Here is a 19847-nt window from a genome sequence, read left to right on the forward strand (position 1 = left end):
AGGTTAAGGGAAACCAGAGAGTGATGGTGAAGGAAGGTCCCTGTAGATAGCAGGGTGAACAACTCTCTGCAGGAGGAAAAAACTAACAGAATACCTCAAGTGTCTGAAGCAGTTGAATTAGTAATCAGTACACAGAAAAAAGCAAAAAGAACACAAAAAAGGCAACTATGAACTGCAGGGAAAACAAAACATTATGCAGGCTGCATGAAAGGAAATGTAATTGGTTTAGTACATGATTCATTTCTGAAAATAATCATAATTAAATATACACAAAAGATTTAACTAAATTATAACAGATTGGGAAACTGGGAGATAGGCAGAGTATGTATGAAGTGGGGTGGAGGTAGAAAAAAAGAGCTGGAAATCTTCTAGAGTAAGAAGTCAACATATAGTGAAGAAATCTGAAAAATAAAGAGCCAGGAATACAACGCCGTTATTTAGATACATGGAGATAACTTTAAAATATTCTATTTTTTTAAGTAATCTCTATTCCCCATGTGGGGCTGGAACTCATGACCCTGAGATCAAGAGTCACATGCTCCTTTGCCTGAGCCAGCCAGGTGCCTCCAAAATAATGTTCTTAAAAGAAGTTTACATGGTTACCTTTAGTATGAGGCGAATGAGGGAACTACTATTTTAATTATGTGCATGAAGGATCTTTCTACAAATGTCTTTATTTATTTTATTTTTTTAAAGGTTTTATTTATTTATTCATGAGATACAGAGAGAGGCAGAGACATAGGCAGAGGCTCTCCATGCAAGGAGCCTAATGTGGGACTCAATCCCAGATCTCCAGGATCACGCTCTGGGCAGGCGCTAAACTGCTGAGCCATCTCAGCTGCCCTATACAAATGTCTTTAAAAGGCAGCAGTAGCCTTTCTCAAATACCATCTTATGCTGGACGAAAAGTGCAGCCCTGGTGGGGTGGGGGTGTGCATGTAGAGCATACTGTTCCGGACCCACTCTCTGGGGCCCACAGCTCCTCTCAGGTTACATGGATGGAACCTTAACACCACTGGTGGGGGGCAAATGATGCAAGACCCAAAGAGACCTGCCCTCCAATACATCTCTTGTCCCTCGTGGCATTTACACAAGGGAATATCCTTTTTGTTACTGGAATATAACCGAAGAGTGAACTCCAAAGGTAGCTATGTTTCTGTGGAAGACCACTGCCCTTGGAGTCAGAAGCCCTGGAATCAAAGCTCAGCTCTACCTCTTACCTCGGACCACTTACTAATACATGCAGGTCAGCTTCCTGAACTGTAAAACAGGGATCATACTTTGACTTAACAGGGCTGCACTGAGAACAAATTAAAAAAAAAGAAAAAAAGAAGTAAACACGCTCTGTATAACTTGTGTGTATTGAGGAGTGTTACTTGAAACTCTCCCATGCTCACACTGCATAACTTTGACTTCTTTCCCCAGTGGCATCCAAAGTCCTTTCGTTGGAGCGTGAGCCAGAAATTCCCTGGCATGTTCATTGCCTGGTACATCTGGTATACAGTCTTCTGGCTTCGTCTCATCTTCCTAAAAAAGGAAACAGCGTGTACACAACTTGGCAAAAAAGCACAGAAATTCTCTCCCACCTGCTTCTGAACCTGCTTCTGGCTTTCTCAGGGGCTGGACACACCCATGTCATCCTAAGTTACCCTCTCAAATACAAGAAAGATAAATTATACCTGACAGAAAAACGAGAAATAAATGTACCAGAAGAACTATATCAGGAACATGACAGAGCTATTCTTAGAGAAATATTACTAGTATTGTTCACATAGGAATGATCTGTGAGCTCCAAATCCTGATTCTAGATCACAAAAATTAGATTGACCACAAACTTTTCTGTTAACTTAAAAGCCTTGTGTAATGAGGCAAAGTATAGGATTAAACAAGATTTCCTGCAATGATGAGAATAACATGTTAAATTTAAAAAGATTATTATCCCTTGGAGACCACAGTCATGTGTACAATCTCATACGTGCTGTATTTATGAAATGTGCTTTCACCACCAAATAACTTCGTTACACAATTATGGTGTTATTTTTTTTAGCTACTGATTGTCTGCAGTTCCTATGAATATTAAATTTATACAAAAGAAGGTTTTTCTAACAGTCTTTTCTTTTCTGTGAACATGAGCAAGGAGAAGGCTGTCCTGGCCTCTACTGAGCCCTTTAGGTCTTCCTCCCGCAGAGAGACTGGACCCTGGGGCCAGGTGCTGCTGGGAGACAGGGGGGTGCCCTGCACCAGGGACTGGACCAGGGGACCTTCCAGTCCCCTTAGAGACTACTGTTCTGAGCTGATGACACTCGGGAAGCCAGCAGCGAGTCAGAGGAGGAGCACAACTATGAGAAGATGCAGCCACAGCAAGAGAGGGAGGGAGGGAGGGAGGGAGGGAGAAGGGGACTGATCACTGAGGAATGTGCGGGCCCCAGTTCTTAGGGACAGACACAGGGCTGAGCTTCTACAAAGGCACAGTCTTGACCAGCCCAAAGTGTATGAACCGACTGGAATCCGCAGGGTGGAGCGGCGTTATCATAAAAGGATGTTCAAACCTTATGCAACAGGTGTTCGTAACAAGTTACTGAGTCTGAGCACCGAGTCAAATTCGTCTAAGAGAATAACCAAAGGCACAAACTTCACACTGACCTTGATAAGCCCAGGAGGAGGTTTTTCATAGCTAGAAAAGAAAAGACGTCATTAAAAACATTAACAAGAACATAAGTTTTAGTGAGCAAAAAGCAACTGCAGGCCAAAACAAAAAGGATACTTTTAGTAAAACTTTAAAACTACATTATATCTAAAGCAGTTGATAAAATATGCCCAGCAGTCGGGGATCACCTATAAATAACCTGATGCTGCACCACATCCTGTGGCGATCTAGAATTGAAATTCCCTGAAGTAATAACCAGGTGCCTGAGCACGGTGATTTTATTTTTGAAGAGAAAGCCAAGAGATTGCAGGGGAAATGAGAGGGAAGAAAACCTATGAGCTGATCATGGTTCCAACTGTCATAGTTGTCAGGTTGTTTACCTGATACACCTTCTACTTACTCAACATTGAAGAGGCTCATGGGGGTGGGGTGGTGGCAGGTGGAGAAAACTGTACTGACTTGGTTGGGGGCAGCACAGAGGGGCAGGAGCAAAGCTGGAGGGAAGGGCCTGTTGCAGGGGAAGGAGGTGAAGGTGATCTGTCTTAGAGGCTTCCTCTCCCATTTCCCCGCAGCTCCCAGTTCAAATCCTGCCTACCCACCCACCCTGCCTGCAGAATGAGCCAGCTGTCTGCCCCTCGGCTCTCTGACAGCCCTGTGTACTTTGGACCTTGCTGGACTCGGGGTCCAGGACCCCTGCACGGTGCCTGGACCACAGGCAGCGTCAGTAAAGAACACGGCTAGAGGAAGCAGATGTATGATGGGTGGGAATGTACTTTCCTTTTGAGCTCTCAGACCCCCAAGGCTCCTACGGGAACATACACATCATCCCTATGCTCCCCATTCATTTTCACTTCCTATCACTCTGCTGGAACTGCCCCCCAAAGGCTTCTGGTTTCCAAATCTGGAAAATTAGTTCCAAATGCTCATGTATGTTTTAAAAATTATTATTTTTAAAGATTTTATTTATTTATTCATGAGAGATACAGAGAGAGAGAGAGAGAGGCAGAGACACAGGCAGAGGGAGAAGCAGGCTCCATGCAGGGAGCCTGACATGGGACTCGATCCCGGGTCTCCAGGATCATGCCCTGGGCTGAAGGCAGCGCTAAACTGCTGAGCCACCCGGGCTTATTATTTTTTTATTTATTTATTTTTTTATTATTTATGATAGTCACACACACACAGAGAGAGAGAGAGGCAGAGATACAGGCAGAGGGAGAAGCAGGCTCCATGCACCGGGAGCCTGATGTGGGATTCGATCCCGGGTCTCCAGGATCGCGCCCTGGGCCAAAGGCAGGCGCCAAACCGCTGCGCCACCCAGGGATCCCCGTATTTTTTATAATAATAAAAAATTATTATTTTTTAAGTTGAGATACAACTAACATATAACACTATTACTATTAGGTGTAATCATGTTATTTTTTTAAAAAGATTTTATTTATTTATTCATTAGAGACAGAAAGGCACAGACATAGGCAGAAGGAGAAGTAGGCTCCCTGTGGGGAGCCTGATATGGGACTTGATCCCAGGACCCCAGTGAGATCATGTAACGTGGGTATCAAACACATTGGACACCATCCCCCTTCCTCTGCAAAAAAGAAGAAACTGAAAAATCAAGCAGGACAAGTGAACATCTTAGGTCTTCTCAATGCCTCTATAAAGAACATTTTCCTGGGAGAGGGTATCTGGGCAATGAGGCTGGTTCAAAATGGTGTTTTGACTCCAAAAGCTTGTAAGTGTGGGAATCCCAAAATTGCTGCAGACAGGTGGTGAGTTCAGAGATGATTAATTTTCTGAATTCTGTATCATAAAATGTCTTTTAACACCAGAAAAACACTAATAAATGTTAAAATGGTAGATCATTTATCTAAGTCACATAAATATAGATTATCCCAAAAAGAATGTAGGGCAATATCCCAAATAGTTTAAGATAATAATAATAAAAAAAGCCATAGGGTAAAGAACAGTGTATTTGGTGTGCTTTCATTTGTGTGTATGCGGAGAAGGAGACTAAAAGTACAGAGGTATAAGCATAGAGGTGTCTCGAAATGAATGGAATACCTCTGGAAGGAAACCTGAGGGAGGGACCTTTATTTTTCACTCATATTTATTTATATGCAAATATTCACCTCATGTTTTTTCATTACAAAAGAAAAGTGAAATTGATGGCATTTTCTTGGTACCTATGTTAGTAGAAGCACAGGTTAATTTCCCTCTGAAAGCAAAACCAAAAGTAATGAGAGATTAAGAAAGAAAAACGGCCCCAAAATATGCTACTAACAGCTCATAGGCTGCATTTTCGTTTTGAAGTTTCAGTTATTTCTGTAGTTTTTTTCAAGAATTAAATCTCCACTCTAGCTCTATCCAGCTTGTCATTTTCTTCCTAACAAAAAAGAACAAGTATAATAGGGGAAACTGAACTTAATTCTCAGGCGATATGAAGGTTCAACTTGAAAACTTATTTGTTGCACAAGAATTCACTCAACCATTATGTCAGGCATAGTGCTAAGTATCAGAAGAAAAACCAAGGGCATAGAAAATTCCCTTTTGTCCAAAATCCCTGGGAAGAGCAAGGCATTGTACTCCTCCAATCCACGGACTTATTTCCCTTGAATAAAGGACATCAAATCCATTACTAAATCATATTATTTTTATTGACTCTCTTTATAAACAGTGCAACTGCCTTGATAAAGAGGTTTTGGTTTTTTGGAGTAGAGAACTCCCACATTTCCAGCTTGTAACATTTTCCAGTTCTAAATGAATGGGCTCAGGGCTCTGGTTAACAAGAAAACCAGGGTCCCAAAATGGAGCCACTTAGTCCATGTCATCCAACTGGGCCCTAATATATGCCCTAATTACAGTTTTAACCTCCCCCACAAATGTATTCTTAACTGTCAGCAGGAATATTCTGATTAGTACCAATAAACTGATCTGTCACATGGTCTCTCTCTATCCACCAAAGATGAGGTAATCTGCACGATAAGACTCCCTGCTCTCTCACCCAAGAGAAGGTGACTTTGCCTGGAACAATTTTTTTTCTTTTGCTGGTAACTTCATTCACCACCCTCCTAGAAATCTTCCGTTTTGTACAGTTTGGAGCATCTCTCTACTTGCTAGATGGGATGCTGCTGGATTCATGAATCAATTAATAAAACCAAGTAGATCTTCAAATTTACTAGGTTGAATTTTTGTTCTTTAACACAGGTAAAAAATTCTTTTGGTTTGAATTCTGATTCATTCTCACTGCCTGTGTACTTTGGACAAGTTATTTAATCCTGAGAGCCTCAATTTCCTCATTGGTCACTATGTCACAGCAAACATCCCTTTCATCTCTGGAAAGGCACTTCACAATGTTGGCTTCTGCTCCTTCTGTTGAAACCAAGTCACTGCTCTCAGCAGCCTCACGAGGCAGCCCAGGACTGAAGCACTAGCATCATAAAGGCCAAGATGTGGACCAGCAGAGAAGCTTGGCCATCCTAAGACAGTCTTCACATCTTTTTTTATAGGTCTGCAGTCTTACAGGGATTTGCCAGTTGCTCCTAAGTGGAGGTGGGCAGAGACCTGGCAGTGGACTTCCCACAGACATCATCCCCAGCTGAGCTTACTGCCTTTCTAGACCACAGGACTCAGGGACTCCTTTTCCGTATCTGGCTTCAGGGATCACTGCCTCTTCCCCTGTGTAGGTGATACATCAGCATTTAGCCAAGTGCATCCATTCTCCTGTGAGGCTCATAAAATATGCCTTATTATAAACTATCATGTTAAAAATCTCAGAATAAGGAAGGGCAGGCCAGGGACTCTGACCCTCAATCTTTTCTTCCCCCAACATCAGTTCCAACATTTTCCTTCACTGATTCCAACAACTGGAGGCTACCAATTAAGCGGCTGATTTGGGACAATCACCCAGACCTCGTGACATCTAGAGTTCTTTCACCAAACTGCAACTACTGTTCTAAGTCAGCAACGCATTTCCTGTATTAATAACTGTTCATGGGTTAAATACATTGTACAAGGGCACAAAGCCCAGAGTTCACATGCTCACCTGTACATGACTGTCAGTGCATGTTTAGCTGAATACAGCAATTATTCTAGCACCATGTTTGTCCCTGGAAAACAGAAGACTACGGGAACACTTGAAATTCAGAGCTTGAGTATGATTTGATTTGGGCACAGATACTGTGGTAAACCCAGTTTTCCCTAAAATAATTTCTACCACATTGCTCATTACCCACTTTTTATTCACTGTGATAAAATTTATATACCATACTACCCTGCATTTTGACAATACTTTCCCCAACCCAAAGCAAAATACCATGAGGCTGGGGGAGGTAGTAACAAGGACAATGACATCATGCCCTCTCTGAGGCAGGGGTTGGGTTGTGTGCAATATTAAATGCATACACGTTTGGTTGTTGATGCTGGGAACAGCCATGTGGAGGCAGATAATTCTAAGGAGTTTGTGAGGGGAAATGTTAAGCTAGGAATCAACATCTAAGCCTGGGTCTGACATTCATCAAGTTAATGGGAAACAGAGCTATAGGGTCTTTAATCACAGATTTTAGCAAGGATAAGCCTCCATCCTCTGGTTTGAAGACCAGGAATCGTTTTGTACAGCAGAAAACTTCCTGTCTGTGCTCTGTGGCAACCAATCACCAGACTGGCCAGGTCCTCATTATTTCTGGCCAGGGACCAAACTGAGAGAGACCTAGAAGCCTGAGAGACAAGAAGCAAATTCTGAGGCTGGGTGTCTGTGTACTCAAAGAGCATCTCAAACTCTTAAAGGGATTTGTATCTCTTCTATAAAGAGTAATACATATACATTCTATAGCTCAGATCTAGGTCTTAACCTTGTAAGCCTCCAGGAAAGGACTCATTTTAATATTTCAGAATGGCTGTAAAGTATAGAATCACTTAATGGTTTTATGTTTTCTTCATTCTGACCCTCTTCTTCTGGATCAACTTTAAAGACTCTTCAGAATAGATTATATATTTGAGGTTATAGAAGTTAGGGAGAATTGACCAAGGGAAAAGTGAAATGCTTTTCCTTTGAGCTTTCTCTTAAGATGTGAAAGAAAACAACTTTGGTGGGTGTGATATTGATGGTGGGTACGATTATAATAAATATGTATTTGGTCTTCATCCACTGTTCTGGCACCCAGCTCCTAAAACCTTGTAATTTCCTATATAAAGGAAGCATCTTTTCTTATACTGTTTAGTTTTGTTCCCAGTTCTCAAAGTAGGTCCAGAGCTATAAAGGTAAAAGTTTGCTATTCATAACAAGGGCCTTTCAGCCAAACTGTTTATTAAATGAGGTCACTTTTGCAAAGCTCCTAAAGATGAGGACTGGTTGCCAGGGGAACCAGTTCTATGATTAGAGGGTTGGAACTTTCAGTCTTACCTCCAGGGAGATTGAATTAATCACCAATGGCCATTGATTAATCAATTATGCCTATGTGATAAAGCCTCTATAAAAAAAAAAGCCCAGGGGTGCCTGGGTGGCTCAGTCAGTTAAGCATCTGCTTTCGCTCAGTTCATAAGGGGATGGAGCCCCACTTTGGGCTCCTTGCTCAGCTTGCTTCTCCTTCCTGCTTGTGTTCTCTTTCACTGTCTCTCTATTAAATAAATAAGCTCTTAAAAACAACAACAGCAACAAAAAACCCAAAATGGAGTTCAGAGAGCTTGAAGGTAAAACATGTAAAGGTGTGACGTGATGTATCTGGTGAGGACATGGAAGCTCCATGCCCCTTCCCACATGCCTTACACTATGTATCTGCTCCACCTGGATGCTCCTGAGTTATATAACAATTTATAATAAATCAGTAATGACATAAAATGTTTTCCTAAGTTCTATGAGCTGCTCCAGGGGAGGGTACTGAGGGACCCTGTGCTTTACAGACAATGGGTTACTAGCAAGCTGGACTTGTAATTGACATTTAAAGTGTGTGGAGAGGGGAGGTCTTCTGAGACTGAGCCCTTAACCTATAGGTTCTGACGCTGACTCCAGGTAGACAACATCAGAATTAAATCTGTAAGACACTTACTTGGTGTCCTCTGGGAACAGAAAATTTCTTGGTGATGCTGGAAAACTACACAGTTAGAACAGTGCTGTGAGTGTAGTATGTAGTATGAGTATAGAAAAGGAAAACAGGAGTGTTTTTTCCTTTGTAGTAGATGAAGGATGAGAAATGCCATGAATAGTTACAGCAAAGAAAATGTCCCTTTGGCTTCATCTCTGGATGCTTCCAAATAAGGATTGTGATGGAGGCTTCTCCACTCTCATCATTAATCCAGAGTCTCTCTAAAGGAAATGATGTAAATGTTTTTGCCTAAGTGGAAAAGGAGTGTGATGGAACTGACTATATATTTTGAAACCTGTTATTATTAGCAATGGAACTCCCTAAAAAGTCCATTTTACAACTGTTTCTCCACATTTAAAGGAACATAGTTGATGTTTTTTTCCTAGGGCTTAATAATTCTTTATTTCTATAACATGTTAAAAAAAGGTTATTTCTCAAGGTCTAAAGTAATAATTTAACTATTAAAAATAATAGATCTGAAAAAAAAATAGATCTGGGGTGCGCCTGGCTGGCTCAGTCGGTAGAGTGTGTAGTCGACTCTCGGTCTCAGGGTTGTGAGTTCAAGCCCCACACTAGGTGTAGAGACTACGTAAACAAAACAACCAGATCCAGAATGGGAGTGTGTTTGTGTAGTTGGCTTCTTCACTGTGACAGTTGAGAAGTGTACACTCTTTGTAGTTATTAATATTAAAAAAAAACTTGGTGGAGGTCCATTATTTTGTGCCATCTGTGAAGCCTTGCTACTAAATCATTCAGACTGTAATAAGTTTCTCTGAGCAGTAAGAAGACTATATTTAGATAACAGAGGAAAAACTATCTTTCCAACAGAGTACGGGGAAAGAAATCTTTAATTTGCCAACTACTTAAAAATACTCTTGTATTTTTGAGTGCTGGCATAGGATTTCTTTTGGAAGAGTCCTTGTGTAAGCATACTCAAATCCAGTTGTTCCCGCAGCTTGCTCCTATGCGGTGGAAGGCAGAGATAAACTGCCACATATATACAGAATCTCCATTTAGTTATGTCCAGCAGACAAGGGGCACTTGAATAGAGTTGGAGCACGGGTTAAAGCACAGGGTGGAAGACTCAGATGCCTGTAGGGTTCTGGCAGGTATGGTCATAGGGTAAGAAAAGGTAAGGTAAAGTGTAAGAAACTGGCCAGGGGAGTGCAAAGGGACCTAATAAGGGCAACCAGGGGGAAAAAAGAATTTGAATTCAATTTGTGAAAAATCACTATGTGGCTTCCCATTTTACATTGCTGGCTGGTCAACTTAGTTATTTGCTTTCCTTTTCATTGTAGTCTGATATCCCTACAATTGAAATTTACCAGTCAATGAACCAGCACCTCTGCATTCTCTCTCTCTCTCTCAACTGCTCCCTTCAAAAAGTTTTATTTATTTATTTTCAAAAGATTTTATTTATGTATTCATGAGAGACAGAGAGAGAGAGAGAGGCAGAGACATGGGCAGAGGGAGACGCAGGCTCCATGCAGGAAGCCCGACATGGGACTCGATCCCGGGTCTCCAGGATCACGCCCAGGGCCGAAGGCAGGCGCTAAACCACTGGGCCACCTGGGCTGCCCCTTCATAAAGCTTTATAATGCCTCACTCTTAATGGGGGAGATCCAAGGATCCCTGCACATTAGGAAAAAACCTTTAAGTGAAAGAAACCATAAGAAAAGGCAGAGAAGAAACAGCAAACAAAAAAAGAAAAAAAATAGTATCCTTAAAGATGACAGATTTGTTATTGAGGAAAAAACAGATGCTAGGAAAAAAAGAATTCTCGGAATAAGAAGCTTTTCAAAATTAAAAACTGAAACTTAAAAGTGCAATGGTGGAAGGACTAGAAGGTAAATCTTATAGAAGTAGAATGAAAAGAGGATCACAAAAGTCTAAGAATTAAGAAAAAACAAAAGGGAGGGAAGGAAATTAAAACATAGATCATGTATGAATATTAAATACACACAAAGTATCAAGAAAATATTTAAAAAGTCTGAAATCTGGTGAGAAACACTTCACATCATGAAACTGGAAGGGGTGTCTGGGTGGCTCTGTTGGTTAATTGCCCAACTCTTGATTTTAGCTCAGGTCATGATCTCAGAGTTGTGAGATGGAGCCCTGCATCAGATTCCCCACTCAGCAGGGAGTTGTTTGAGGAGTCTCTCCCTCTGTCCTCCTTCCCTCCATGCATGCTCTCTCTCCCTAAAATAAATAAATCTTAAAAAAAAAAAAAAAAAAGAAACTGCAAAATACTAGATAAAAAGAATTCTTTAAGCCTTGCAAAAGAGGGAAGGTAGGGCAAGTTCCTTAAAAAAGAAAGGGAATTAGAGTGGCACCAGATTTCTTGGCAATACTGGAAGCTAGGAAATAGTAGCCTACCACCTCTGAAATCAAGTGAAAATAATTTCTAGCCTAGAATTCTATACCTAGACCACCTACCTATCATATTTGAGGATAGGATAAAGACATTTTCAGGTATGTAAAGACTCAACAAATTCACCCCAATGCACTTTTTATAGGAAGTTACATAATACACTTCAACAAAATGAGGTAAAGAGAAAAAGAGGAAGACATAGGGTCCAGAAATGGGCTCCAAGACAGGAAAGTGACAAAGGCAGTTGTACACCAGGTTTAGAAAGTAACCACAGGGTACTGGAGAAGAGAAGGAAAATTCTCGGTTTTAAAAACAAACTGATAGACTGCCTGATATATAGGAACATTTTGAAAAAAATACTGTTGGCTTTTAGGGCCTTTTGAATAAAGTTAGCAGCAGGTATAGGAAATTAAGCAAATGAAAAAGATTGAGGCTCTTATTAACCAGTTAAAAACAAAAATCGTGCTAGAAAGCAAAAAAAAAAAAAAAAAAAAAAAAAAAATCACAAAACACCATTTTGCTCCAAAGTGAGCAATGTTGGATAGTTATTATAATGCTAATACCAATGACTGACTTAACAAAAATTATCATAGAGCTATACTGGAAGGATGGAGGCAAACGGGTAGAGAAAGAGAACGAAACCCTTATTTATGTGACATGAGGTTTATAGGTAGTGTCTGTTGTTCAATCTAAAAAAAGTAGTATAAGCATATAATTTACAAGTGAGTAGTTAAGTCCCAGAAGAAAAAAACTATTTACTTACTGAAACCTTGGTTGGAGAGAGTTGCAGGGAGTGTGCAGGTGACTACGGAACAGGGATATATGGACCACTTGTTTTTTTTTTTTTTTTTTTTTAAGGATTTTATTTATTCATGAGAGATATAGAGAGATAGGCAGAGACACAGGCAGAGGGAGAAGCAGGCTCCATGCAGGGAGCCTGATGTGGGACTGGATCCCGGGACCCCAGGATCAGGCCCTGGGCAGAGGGCAGGCGCCAAACCCCTGAACCACCTAGGCGTCCTGAACCACTTGTTCTTGAAATTAACCTCTTAGTCTCATTTGATGTTTAAAATATTATTCTAAAAATAAAAATTTGGGGCAGCCCAGGTGGCTCAGCAGTTTGGCGCTGCCTTTAGCCTGGGGTGTGATCCTGGAGGCCTGGGATGGAGTCCCGCATTGGGCTCCCTGCATGGAGCCTGCTTCTCCCTCTGCCTGTGTCTGTTCCTCATTCTCTCTCTGTGTGTCTCTCATGAATAAATAAATAAAATCTTCAAAAAACAATTAAAAAAATAAATTTTTTTTAAAAGCAAACATGCCTCTGAATTAGCCAACCCAAATATGTCAGCAGCCCAGAAAGTTTAAATCCCTGAAATGGAAAAATCCAACTGATCTGGGAATCAGGCGACACCTGGCTTCCTCTTTCGTTTTGCTGGTTTACAGATCAATGTCTCCTTGATCAGATTACTTAACTGCTGAACCTGCCTTTCTTTCCGCATCTGCAAAAGGAGGTTATAATCCTTCTGATGTCTATGAGTGCTCTGTGAGCTACAAAATAAATGTAGAATGTTAGCCACTACCTGGTACCCCACAGTTAAAGATACTGAGGGGTCAGGCCGGGCTCTGGGAAGCTCAGGCTTATGCTAGGGAAAGGTATTTGACCACCTGCATTGCATAGGACGCATAGGACTTGGCCACAGAGTGCCTGGGGGGGCCAGGACCGGGGGTTCCAGCAACGCAGCGCCTGTCCCGCAACCTCTGCCTTACTGATGTGACATTCAGCTCAACAGGCGAAGCTCCCGGGTTAATGACAGAGTCTGAACCCTCTAAGGACGTTCCCTTACACCTTCCCGTAGGTAGTGCCAGTGCCTGAAACGGGACCCCGGGGACGCCAAAGAAGGGCCCTGGAAGGCCGGCAATCCGCCTCCCACCGGGGTGCGGCCCGTCCCACCCGCCCTGCCCCCACCGGGGCCCCTCGGTCCGCAGGAGGCCCGGGTCCCGGCTCGGCCCGCGGAGCTGCCCCTGGCCTCGCTGCAGCCCCTGCACGCCCCGACGGCCGCGGGGTCTCCCCTGCACCCCCCCACCCCCCGCCCTGGCCGCAGAGGAGGCGAACGCGGCTTCAGCGGCCTCACCGTCGGCCTCACCGTCCGCCCCACCGTCGGCCCCACCGTCGGCCCCACCGTCGGCCTCACCGTCGGCCCCACCGTCGGCCCCACCGTCGGCCCCGCCACCCGGGCCCCGGGAAGGCGCAGGGCGGCGGCGCTCACTGCACCTGCCGCGGGCTCGGGCCCTCCGCAGGCCGCGAGGGCAGCCCCAGGCCGCTCGGCGCCCCTCCCCCCCGTTCCCCCCCGCCCCTCCGAGGCGCGGCCCGCGGGGACCCGGGCACCCGGCGCCCCGGCCTCCCCGCCCCCACACCTGGCGGAGCGCGGGGCGGCGCGGACTCACAAGGACTCCAGGTGCTTGAGCTGCTGCAGCTGCTGCGCGTCGTGCCGCCGCCGCTTCTGCTCCCGGCGCCGCTGCAGCTCCTGCTCCGCCGTCTCCCGCGGCCGCCGCGCGCCCCCGGCCCCCGCGTCGTCGCGCCCGGGCCCGGCCGACATCGCGGCCCGCGTGGCGGAGGCGGCCCCGCGGCGGCCCGAGGCGGTGGCGGCGGCCAAGACGGCACTTCCTCCGCGCCGCGCCGCGCCCCGCCCCGCCGGCCCCGCAGCGCCCCCTCCCGCCCGCCCCGCCGCGGCCTCCGGGCCCCCGCCCCCCGCCGGGCCGCCCCGCGCCGCCGCCCCGAGTCCGCGCTCGCCGCGCCGGGGCCCCGCCGCCGGGCCGGCCGGGGTCGGAGCGCGCCCCCTGGCGGCGGCCGCGGGCGGCGGAGGAGGAGGTGGAGGAGGCGGAGGCTGCGGGGAGCCCCGGCCGCGCCCCCTCCCCGGAGGCCCGCGACCCGCGGCGGCGGCTGTGCGGGCGGGGCTGCTGCGGGGCGCTGGGCCGCACCCGGCCTGGGCGGCGGCGACGCTCCCCGGGGACGTTCTCTCATTTCCTTTTTAAAAGATTTTATTTATTTACTCATGAGAGACACAAACAGAGAGACAGGCCGAGGGAGAAGCAGGCTCCATGCAGGAGCCAGGCGGGGGACCCGATCCCAGGCCTCCAGGATCACGCCCTGGGCTGAAGGCAGATGCTCAACCGCTGGGCCACCCGGGCGCCCCCGATTCTCTCGTTTTCCAGCGCGCGGTCACCGCCTCGTCTGCGGCGGACCTGGACACGGTTTGGGAGCTGGACGGAAAGCTCCCTCCGCTGAGCGCTTTTATGCGCTGGTCGTGGAGCCAAGTCCTTAAGTGGATTTAGCCTTTAAAAACTTACCAAGTGCTCTTATTACTCGTATTACCCTTCTTTCATAGATAAGGAGGCGGAGAGAGTTAAATAACCTGGCCACAAGGATGCAGGAGTAGAGGAGCCAGGCTGCAAATTGCTAAAGTGCTTAACCAGGTGCATTTTGTAAATGTATCTGATATGTGAAGTTGTAATCACTGTTTTAACATAATGGAGGAAACCATAAAGGAAGTAAAAGTAACAGCATAGGGAATATTCCCTCAAATGTGGCGTTCATTATAATTAATACTTAAAATACACGAGGAGCTTCTTCATGTTTATTAGAGAAAATCCAAATGAATGAGCACACAAAGGCTATGAACAGAAACATAGTTATTACACTGATATGTCCCAGAGCTTGGAAATCAGGTTCTTCCTTTGAGGGAAGAACCGGTGCATAAACCAATCTAGCGGCTGATGCAAGTTACCTGAACTCGTGTGTCCTGTAAATACTCTGGCTGTGAGGTTGTCTGGGTCTCCCAGAGGTTTGATGAACTACCTGATTTCCTAGAAACTACTCTGACCAGCTAGAGTGGCTTCTTTTGTCTGTGACTAAGAACTCTGTCAGAAACAATGTTTGTTTGCAAAGTTAGTTTTTTTTTTTTTTTAAGATTTTTATTTGGAAGCGAAAGAGTGCACAAGTGTGGGGAGCAGTGGGAAGGAGGCAGAAGCAGACTTTCCGCTCATGTGGGGCTCCATCCCAGGGCCTTGGGATCTTGACCTGAGTCGAGATTAAGAGTGGGATGCCTAACCAACTGAGCCACCCGGGTGCCCCACAAAGTTAGTTTTTTTTTGTTGTTGTTAAGATTTTATTTATTTATTCATGAGAGACACAGAAAGAGAGAGAGGCAGAGACACAGGCAGGGGGAGAAGCAGACTCCATGCAGGGAGCCCCGCATGGGACTCGACACCCCGGTCTCCAGGATCACGCCCTGGACCGAAGGCAGCACTAACCTTGCTGAGCAACCCAGGCTGCCCCCAAATTTAGTTTTTAAAATTAACATTGATAGGGATCCCTGGGTGGCTTCCTGGCTTCCCATAATATGGGAATATGTATTTTCTTTTTTAAAATTAAATATCTTAGCAGGTTCAAGATAATTTTTTCTTTTCTTTCTTACATCCTTTCTTCCTTTCCTTTCTTTCTTTCGTAGCTTCCACGCCCGGCATGGAGCCTAATACAGGACTTGGACTCATTCATGACTCAGAGATCAAGAATTGAGCTGAGATCAAGAGTTGGGGGCTTAACCAATTGAGCCATGCAGGCACCTCCAAGATAATTTTCACTTAATTCTTTTCATACAGAATATTTTATTCTATTATTTAGAAAAATCTTTTATTCTAGGGGCACCCCTTGGCTTTTTTTTTTTTTTAAGATTTTATTTATTTATTCATGAGAGACACAGAAAGGGAGAAGCAGAGACACAGGCAGAGAGAGAAGCAGGCTCCCTGCAAGGACCTCAATGCAGGACTCGATCAGAGACCCCAGGATCACGCGCTGAGCCAAAGGCAGACGCTCAACCGCCGAGCCACCCGGGCATCCCACCGCTTGGCTTTTGAAAGCATAGATGAGAAGAAAGTTTTGAAAGCACCACCTCTTGCCACCAGGGCTCAAAGACTGACCCTCGCTAGTGCGGCCCCCCGGGCCACTGCCTCCTGGTTCATACACTGAGCCTCTTACAAGCCTCCGAGCGGGGAAAAGTAACTGCTCCAGGAGGCTGGGAGGAGAAACCGCGGAAAAACCCGGACGCCCCGCTCCTCCCGCGCAAGCCCCGCCCCCGCGGGAAGCCCCGCCCCTCCTGCGCGAGCCCCGCCCCCGAGGGTAGCCCCGCCCCCGCGCGCAGATACGCGGGACGGGAAGGCGTGGGGGGGCGTGGCCTTCTGCGTCCGCAGCGGAGGCGGGAGGCTGGTCTTCCTCCGATCCCAGGTCTGAGGCGCTGTCCAAGGACCGGAAAGGGAATGGTTTTAATGACCTTTCCGCCAAAATAGGACCAAGGAGTGGTTCCCTCCAGCTCCCTCCGGTAGAAATCCGATTCCAGCCTGACCCGAGCAGGTAAAGGTCTTCCGCCTTCCACCCCGCCCCCTCACCTCAGCCGCTCTGGACTACAAACCCCAGAAGGCGTCGGAGCTGCGCCCTCCGACTTGCGCCGCGGCGTTCGTTGTAAAGTGCTATGACAACAGGGCGAGGAGGGCGAGGACGGCTCGGAGTTAGGCAGGAGTGGGGAGGTGTCCCTTCCGCGGCTGCCGTCCTTCGCCGGCTCTCCCCCACTGACTGTCTTCCTCAGCGTTTCCTCCTCTTTGTGAGAAGCGGGACTTACCGTGGTTCTGGCCTGCCTGGTCTCTTGAGGGACTGACGCCGTGTTCCCCGCGTGTCTCCGGGATTGACACGGAGGGGATGCAGGCTTACTGCTTGTGGGTGTCGCTCCAGCTCTGTGGAGCCGGTGGTGCTCCCTGCTGAGGCGCTTTCCGTCTGGGACGTGGAACAAGTTGGAGCAGGGGAGCCGCCGGGAGTAGTGAAGCGAGGGCTTGCTCTGCTCTGCACCCTCCATTCTTGCTCTCGTCGGTGCAGCTCTGGCACCCTGGCAGAAAGGAGTTCTTCAAGGGAAATCTGTGGAGAGTTCGAGGAAAGGTAGGTTCAGGACCCACCTGATTCGGCGTCAGGTAAGGGGATGTTTGGGATTAAACATTGGGAGCGTGGATGCCCCTTCTGTGTTTTGTTTTGTGGGCAAGATTGATCCTCTGATGCCGTGTCATGGGGTAGGGGGATATTGGATGACAGGTTTCTTAGGGAGGACGTGTGCATTAAAAATAAAACGAAACAAAAAGCAACGAGGAGCACAGTGTGTGGGAAGTCTTATGAGCATATTGGAGGAAGGTTGATAAGAATTTTTAAAGATTCCATTCAGGAATGTCACGTGGTGCACTAGCATCCTCCTCTCGTTGACACTCCAACAGGTCCTGTGAGCAAATGGCCAAAGCAGTTCTCAGCCTATGACTGCAGTAGGATGCATGCACTAATACCCTCTAATTCTTGCAATAGGATTATTGCTTCTCCTTCTCTTTCTATATTGCAGAGCACAGCAGTTTAGATGACCTGAGCTGATTTTTGTCAGCGCCTCCTTTCCTTCGTCAAGTCCTGCAATTGACTTCAGTTTCCTGGAGAAATTCGTAGGTGTTTTTTTTTTTTTTTTTTTTATCCCCCCCATCTCATTACTTTAAATGTGAAACCACATAGCACACATACATAACTTGAAGATTTTTTTTTTTTTTTTTTTTTTTTACAACTTGAAGATCTTAACCAAAGCCAGACAGCATTTAGAGCGGGATAGATTTTCTAACTTGTTAGAAATATATAAAGAGAATAATTGCTGCGATTTGTGAGTGTGTGTGTGTGCGCTAATAGACTGAATCCTTATTTAGAAGAATTAAAACTTTTCATTTTGCAAATAATTTATAAGTTATTTAGTGTAAGGAATTTTTCATTTTGTGGAATTGTGTGTAATTGCTCTTAAATTACAACCACACAGATATTTATGCTACAAGTTTTTGATGGAAACATTCACTGAAGGGGAAGAAAATCCAATATCAGTAGTATATAGTAGTTTCTGGTGTTTTACACCTTTTGATGTATGTAGCAAGTCTCCTCCCTCAGAATAAAGACTTTCAAATATTTCTTGGGACAACTGGGTGGCTCAGTGGTTGAGCGTCTGCTTTCGGCCCAGAGCCTGATCCTGGAGTCCCCGGGTTGAGTCCCGCATTGGGCTGTCTCCGGGGGGCCTGCTTCTCCCTCTGCCTGTCTTCTCTCTCTCTCTCTCTCTCTCTCTCTCTCTCTCTGCGTGTCTCTCATGAATAAATAAATAAATCTTAAAAAAATATTTCTCAAAAATTATTGAAACAGGTCACCTGGGTGGCTCAGTGGTTGAGCATCTGGCTTTGACTGAGGTCAGGATCCTGGGGTCCTGGGATCTAGTCCCGCATCAGGCTCTCTGCAGGCAACCTGCTTCTCCCTCTGCCTATGTCTCTGCTCTCTGCATCTCTCATGAATAAATAAATAAAATCTTAAAAAAATTGTTGAAACATGTGATGTTATTATAAAACATCCCTGCCAATTAACATTTCAGTGAAAGATTACTGTTAGTTTTTTGAATGTTCCATTTAAATATTCAGTCCAGGGACGCCTGGGTGGCTCAGCGGTTGAGCACCTGCCCAGGCTCAGGGTGTGATCCTTGGTTTCAGGATCAAGTCCCACATTGGGCACCTTGCATGGAGCCTGCTTCTCCCTCTGCCTACGTCTCTGCCTTTCTCTCTGTGTCTTTCATGAATAAATAAAATCCTTTAAAAAAAATAAATATACAGTCCAGAGGTTCAGATTGACCTTTGTAACTTTGTCTTGCTCAGCATACATTCCATCACCACCACTTCTATTACTACTAGTAGTACTACTACAACTAGGTTACTACTGACATTTATTTGGCATTTACTGAGTACATCCTATGCTTAAGCAGATACATGAGTTAGGCCATTTTATCTTCTCACCCTCCAGAACAATTAGGAAATTAGAGGGTGAGGGACTTGTCCAAAGTCACTCTGCTGAAGTGTGAAATGGAAAAGGGAACCATTTCTGTTTAACTCCCTCTTTTGTGCTCTTTTGTTTTCTGTGTCTTTTATTGAAAATTTCAATACAGATCTCTTATAATATTGTCTTCAAAAGCAGCATTCTTCTAATTCTACGTATACTTGTCATTTTTTTCTTGCAGTGGATGAACTGATTCCTACTTTCCAAAATTTGAGGCAGCATTAGCATGACCTGGAAAAAGCAAAACTGCAAACATGGACAACAGCATTAGCAGTTTAGCCTCTAATTCCAGGATCTTGCCTTCTAATCCACATACTCTTTTTTGCTTTTTTTTTTAAGAGAGGGAAAGAGAAGGGTGGGGGGGAATGGAGGGAGGGGAGAGAGAGAGAGAGAGAGAGAGAATTCTTCAGCAGGCTCCATGCCCAATGTGGAGCCAAACTTGGGGCTCAATCTCTACAACCCTAAAATCACGAGCTGAAGTCAAGATCTGACGCTTAACCAACTGAGTCCCCCAGGCGCCCCCACATATTCTTTCTGCAGGATTCTTGGGGTTATTTTTGTTACAGCAGTTCTTCTAGTCCTCCTTCATCATTGTAGGGTGAGGCCAATGAGGTGTTAAAACATCCATATCTTAAATGAAAACTAAATCTGAGTAAATTTTGATGTGGAAGACTGTATATAAGTAAGTACTAAAAAAGTGTCAGGTGTGGAAGAGTATATCTGGAGTTTAGGGTATAAAGAGATTATCTTCTGTTTATTATTCTAATGAGGCATAGGAAAAACCTTTTGTGGTTATAGGTATGAGCCTTTAAAACCTTCAAATTACTG

General features: G+C 45.4%; 2 protein-coding genes across 15 annotated transcripts in view; one reads left to right on the forward strand and one right to left on the reverse strand.

The window, feature by feature from the left end:
• Positions 1 to 13727, reverse strand: part of LOC121474724 (retinitis pigmentosa 9 protein) — a 32605-nt gene extending 18878 nt beyond the window's left edge. For all 3 annotated transcript variants that reach the window (XR_005983496.1, XR_005983495.1, XM_041727804.1), the window contains exons 1-3: positions 13535 to 13727; positions 2644 to 2674; positions 1398 to 1527 (exon numbers count right to left, since the gene is read on the reverse strand). Coding sequence is in view for 1 of the 3 variants with exons in the window: in XM_041727804.1 (XP_041583738.1) it covers positions 1398 to 1527; positions 2644 to 2674; positions 13535 to 13686 (313 nt within the window). In the remaining 2 variants the exon portion in view is untranslated. The remainder of the gene's footprint in view (positions 1 to 1397; positions 1528 to 2643; positions 2675 to 13534) is intronic.
• Positions 13728 to 16315: 2588 nt separating this feature from the next.
• The window catches only part of BBS9 (Bardet-Biedl syndrome 9), a 444745-nt gene continuing 441213 nt past the window's right edge, over positions 16316 to 19847 (forward strand). For 8 of the 12 annotated variants that reach the window (XR_005983467.1, XR_005983466.1, XM_041727738.1 and 5 more), the window contains exons 1-2: positions 16316 to 17072; positions 17518 to 17611. The gene's annotated coding sequence lies outside the window, so the exon portion shown is untranslated. The remainder of the gene's footprint in view (positions 17073 to 17517; positions 17612 to 19847) is intronic. The other 4 variants (XM_041727740.1, XM_041727745.1, XM_041727739.1 and 1 more) reach the window with 3 other exon arrangements.

This window comes from Vulpes lagopus, chromosome 13, assembly GCF_018345385.1.
Source record: "Vulpes lagopus strain Blue_001 chromosome 13, ASM1834538v1, whole genome shotgun sequence".
NCBI lineage: Eukaryota > Metazoa > Chordata > Mammalia > Carnivora > Canidae > Vulpes > Vulpes lagopus.